General features: G+C 33.8%; 1 protein-coding gene across 5 annotated transcripts in view; it reads left to right on the top strand.

Annotated features, from left to right (window-relative positions):
• The window catches only part of WASp (WASP actin nucleation promoting factor), a 59,290-nt gene continuing 53,290 nt past the window's right edge, over positions 1–6,000 (top strand). The window contains exons 1-2 of one of the 5 annotated variants that reach the window (XM_075291992.1): positions 1–155; positions 2,052–2,339. In XM_075291992.1, the coding sequence (XP_075148107.1) occupies positions 2,205–2,339 (135 nt within the window). In that variant the 5' untranslated portion in view covers positions 1–155; positions 2,052–2,204. Of the gene's footprint in view, positions 2,340–6,000 lie in introns of all 5 variants that reach the window. The other 4 variants (XM_075291991.1, XM_075291990.1, XM_075291989.1 and 1 more) reach the window with 4 other exon arrangements.

Raw genomic sequence — 6,000 nt, 5'->3', positions numbered from 1 at the left:
GGCCATTCATTTGGAAAAAGGTGGACAGCGACTACGTGAATAAAATCAACAAAATTATTGATTTTAATGTTTTAATAATTTAATAAAAGAATACCAATCATTTGGTTTATTATTTCACTGATGAACGGAAACTAAGAACCATGTTATATTCAAGTGTGAGTGTATAATAAAAGTGTAGAAGAAAAAACGAATCAAGAAGATTAATTCAGCCCATGAAGATTTTGCCAAAAACAAATGTAATTAAAATACCAAAAACAAGAAAATGGCACAAAAGTGAAATTTGGCAGAGGGCAAGAATATCGAAAAATAAAATCAATTAAAGTGAAAATAACAACAAAAAACGAAACGAATTGTACACTGTTTATATTTGGAGTTTTACAGTGAGTGACGTCGATGGGAGCTCATTTGGGCATTGGACTAGTTGAAATAATAGCAAGGTCTACATGCAAAATTTTGTAATTCTACGGCTATAAATTTAAAGTCCTTAAATTTTATTGCTTCGTAAAATTTGACAACCCCGAAATTCGGCCATGTTACTATTAAATGGGCCATAAGTTTATATTGAATCAAAATTCCAAAATAAAACGCTATCACCTTGAGAATACTTTATATTTTGTGTATGTTGATGAGCCAATGAATGGACGTGTGTGTGCGTTTGAGGTTTAGTCAGTGCTTAAAACGAATTACAAACTCTTTTTATAACAACAAACATTTGCTTTACCCCCCGCTCTCATTAATTTTGTTCTTTCATCGATAATTGCTAAGGAGAAATACACACAAGTTCAGGTGCCATTCGGCGACGCCTTGCTGATTGCTAATAAAGCTATAAATATTTTTATCATTGGGTTTGTTATCATATCTCTCCCGAGGAAGAAAGTAAGAACTCGCTGGCTCATACCATCGATCGCACCAAAAAATAATCGCCATTAAATGGTGTAGATTGCTAAGGGGAGTGCGCGACAGCAAGCAACTAATATTGCAAAATAAACCTCCAATTGGACATTCAGTTGCTTTACTTTGGGGTGACTCAACGCTTCATATAGTAATTCAACAACGTCGCCCCAATATATTTTATAGCTGATATTGTTGTTGTTATTTTGCTGCTGCTGATTTTTATAGCAACAACAACGACGACGACCACCAAGTACCTACAAAAACATCAATATCATTTTGATTCAGGCCTCTTGCATAGATTTGTTGTTGTTGCCATATTGAACATCATTGCGACATTGTCATTACAACTGCCTATACTAGTGCAAATACATTCGTTACCGCAATTGCAACAACAGCTGTTTTCTTATTTGGTTTGTTGCTATTTTGGCGGCTATCATTATTTGCTTAGTATTGTCGTCCCAGCCCTCCTTCATCCAACGAACATACATAGACTATGCATATTGACTCTGGTGTGTTAGATCTATATGAAACCCCAGCTTTGCAATAGTATTTTCTTTTTGTCGTCGTTTGGCTACACTTCCATATTCATTCATTCACAAAAACCCTGGCCCCACTCTCACGCTTATTGTGTGTATGTGTATGCCTTGTTGCTTGCCTCTCTTAATAAATGAATAATGGCCTAAACCCTCTCACTCTCTTGGGTAATTTAAATGTAAATGTCAAAAGCAAGCATAATCATCACTGTCATCAAGTATTGGCCTAAGGAAATTTGTACCATTTTGCACAATATCTAAGAATGTGTCAGAAGAAGATTGGGAAAAGTAAATCGATTGCAAACAAAAACCAGCAAAGGCTTAAACAGAAGTCATCTTTAAGTGGAGCACCATAAAATAAAAACACAAATCCCAAGCAACAAAACACATCCAAACCTAGAAACGATCAAAGATCAATTCAACAGTTCCCATACCCAACATCAAATCCTTCCGCTATTTGGCAATACAACATCATCATTTTATAATCATCACATTTATTACAACATGCTTTCATCGTTCAACCTACATACTTCTCTCCAGCAATTACCTTCCCTCTCGGGTGATAGAATCGTGTAAACCGCAAATAAATATTTTTTAAACTATTTATTTTATTTTCGTGCGCAGTAATTTCCTGATAAAAACATTTTCGCAAATCGTTCGTCTTCCTAAATATCCCCGGAAAATTTCGGTCTCTAGTGATAAAAACAAACTAATAGAATAATTGATTAAAACCACCAGTCGTGCGTTTTCATAAAAAGGCAACAATATTAAGCTTAAATGAGCAGAAATATGAGAGCACAGGATGGGGGTCATGGCGCGCCAGTCATGCGGCGCAAACCAAATGCTCCGAGTTCTTTATTAACCTCTGATGAGAATGAGGCTGTATTTCGTATGGTCGGTGACAAATGTCAGGTAAGTCAAATTTATAAATTTTCATAATATTGTGTAGTAATTATTGGGTTGGTTATTGGGTTATTGCATATATAAACTATTTTATACCAATTTGAGATTTTATTGTCTGAGAGCATACATTTTTATGTGTAATAGCAAAATCAAAATTAAATAAAAAAAACTACAGCAATAAGAGACAAATAAAATGCAATCAATATTTTCTTGTTAAATTAACAATTATTCAGAATTTCGCCTTTATGTTAGAATCATGTTACGATCCCGCAATTGAAAAATGTTTTAATTTTCCCACTCAGTAACATTTTAGTTCTTCAGAAATTTACCCATGAATAACACCTTTCACTGACTTGGATTCAGCGCCCATTTGAAACCAATAACTCCTCTATATAAAGTTCGTTTATGTGACGGTTATCTTTCCTACATTTTCAGTTTTCTGCCTAAGAAATACATTATTGCAAATCGAAGAAAAATAATTAATAATTATATAATATCCATTGTATTTTGTATTTTTTAGATATTAGTGACATTAGTGGCTTTGACAATAATTGTTATATCCATCAATTTATAATCCTTATGGGCGTTTGATTTTTATTAAACAAATTACAAATGAATTTGTTTTCTATTTTTTGAAAATTTTGAATAGTCGACTTTCGACTAGTCGAGTTTTGGAAAAGTTTTTAAAATCTAGAATACGAGTCCTTCCACATTGTCTCTAGGGCTTTCATATACTTCTCCAGCAATGCAGATTTGTTTGAAAGTAACAAGGAAAGCAGAAGCAGAAACTCGTTCAATATCATTGTCTGTCAAACGGTTTTCTTTGAGTATCATGTCTATGAGAATGTAAATTAATTATAATTTTTACCCAAAGTTGATAGCAATCATCTTGAGAATTTTAAATATTACTCACCTGTTGTTTGCTTGCAATTCTTAGATTTAACTTCTATACATTTATTTATTTATTCATTCATTATCAAGTTCCAATTAAAATCGAAAACTTAAAAGTTAGACAGCTATGACAACTAATATACATTACTTGAAATTTTCTAAAATGAATTTAATATTTTACATATTATTACAAATTTAATACGATCTTATTGGACATGAAGATTAATTTTCAACAATTTTGTTATAATTTTGAGAAAAAAATCAAATGTATAAATATTCTTACCAATTCGCAAAAATAGTTGTTATTAGACGTGCGTACTAATGAAAATAAGTTCGCCAATTGACAACCAAATAGGCCTTTACCTCATTCAACTTAAAGAGATATCGATACGGTTACAAGATAAAAAACTAGAGGTTTGCGCGTGAGTGAAATTTCACTCAAACTCACGAACATTCACGAAGCAAAAAGTTTATTCATGCACGATACGTGTGGTAGCCACTCACACTCACGAAATGAAAACCAGTACTCACGCACGAACTATTTTTAGAGACTCACGCTTACGCATGATTCACGACAATTCACGTGACTCACAACAAATTCACGAGACACGACATTTTCCACCAGGGAATGGGCAAAGGTAAAAAATTCATGAATAGAATATAGTTCGACAGCTAAATTAATTTCAGTTATCATACGAGTAAGAATTAAATCTTGTTTTTTTTTTTTTATCGTGAACGTGATTTTGCATAAATTTTATTCACGCACATTCAGGAACCGATTTTCTAACGCACGCTCACAAACGACATATGTGTTTCAGTCCCATATTCAAGCATATTAACGAGAGTTGCTTCAGATTTTGTTCACGACTCACGTGATTCACGCGTGCCACGACAATTTCTTGTCACGCGCACACCTCTAAAAAACGCTAATAGTTATTTTTCAAACATACGAAATTGTCCACAAGCAAATTTCGAAATTTTAGGTTAATAGAAAGTCGACTTCAACATTAGACCTTTATTTGAAGCTTTTTATCCCTAAATAAGCGCAATATTAATCAATTTTCCATAATTAAGTATGAGTTATACCAAATAGAGATTCTTCCTTCCAAATTTCATCATTAAAATCGTTTAATTATTCATACTAGGACTACTTAATATGATGTTTATCATACCTTCAAATTTATTAGCATTAACATTATTCTGGCTACCCAAGAGGCCATTTGATGGCTTACATTTAGTTTAAAAGTATGTCATGTTGGGATGAACCAGGCATACTAGTATCAAATTACATTTACCTAGTATGTTAGATCAGATTAAGGATGTTCCAGCATAACGTAGTAGAATGTGTTACATCATTATTACCTATGGAAATACGTTGACTTATCATCCCCATGGGAATCTAAAAGAACTGATGAAAAGAAAGCCAAATACAAACATGTTTACCTAGTGGGCACCAAGGGAAATTGTCTGGTGACTAAATATTTTTTGTTATACATGTGTTTGTATAACCCTTTTTATATACATGGGTATAGTACATTCAAAAATAGCTCGATGGGGTGGGGACAGGATTAGATTTTGGTCTATGTGTAACAAATGGAATGGCTAGTAAAAACAATTTTCTCTGAAAAGAGCTCATATTTGTTTTCAACAATTTTAATTTTAAGTTTTGTTTATAATGTTCTTCCTTTATAACCTACACCATAGATTGTAGTATATTTGCCTTGTTATGTTGCTTGTGAAGGTCTAGTATACATTATAGAACAAGTGAGTAAAGCAGAAAGTCGAGCGGGGCCGACTATATCATACCCTAAACCACACCTACTGGATTAGTAAACATTGTTTGTGGGGTATCAAGGTTATAGGTTTGGGGAAAACCGCATTTCCACATTTAAGAACATTAAAGGGTTCATGGGAGTTTTATCACAATCTGAACAGAAATGGAGCTAGAGTTGATTCTGAACCTACAGTGTGGTTAGGTTAGGTTATGTGGCAGCCCTATTCAGTCCATTGTGATACCACAGTGGTGAACTTCTCTCTTATCACTGAGTGCTGCCCGATTCCATGTTAAGCTCAATGACAAGGGACCTCCTTTTATAGCCGAGTCCGAACGGCGTTCCACATTCCAGTGAAACCATTTAGAGAAGCTTTGAAACCCTCAGAAATGTCACCAGCATTACTGAGGTGGGATAATCCACCGCTGAAAAACTTTTTGGTGTTCGGTCGTAGCAGGAATGGAACCCACGACCTTGTGTATGCAAGGCGGGCCTACAGTATGCCATTAATATTGAGTCCATTATTAAAAAAGATGAAATCGCTCAATTAGTGTGGGTAATAAAGACAAATTTCTGAAAATAGGATAATAGATTTATGTAAGAGCTACATGTAAGTCTAAATACGATCAGCTCATACATGTACATTTGGAATTTGAGCAACATTCGTTAATAAATAAGAGTATTATGGCCAAATTTGGGAAAATCGATCGATTCATATATATGGAAGCTATATCTAAATCTGAAGCGATTTGGATGGTATTTCCCAGATTTGGTTGATACCACAGAAGGTTACCTTGTGCTAAATTAGAGTAAGATCGAGTACTAAATAAGGCTATTAAGGTCAGAAATAAATTTGTAAGGGGTAATTTTTTCAAAAACGGCCGATACATATATAGGAGGGGAGCTATATCTAAATCTGAACCGATTTGGATTATATTTTGCAGGTTTTGTTGATATTACAGGAAATTATCTTGTGCTAAATTTGAGTAAAATCGGTGTATAAATGA

Source organism: Haematobia irritans, chromosome 1, assembly GCF_050003625.1.
Source record: "Haematobia irritans isolate KBUSLIRL chromosome 1, ASM5000362v1, whole genome shotgun sequence".
Lineage (NCBI taxonomy): Eukaryota > Metazoa > Arthropoda > Insecta > Diptera > Muscidae > Haematobia > Haematobia irritans.
This window is presented reverse-complemented; position numbering and strand designations above follow the sequence as displayed.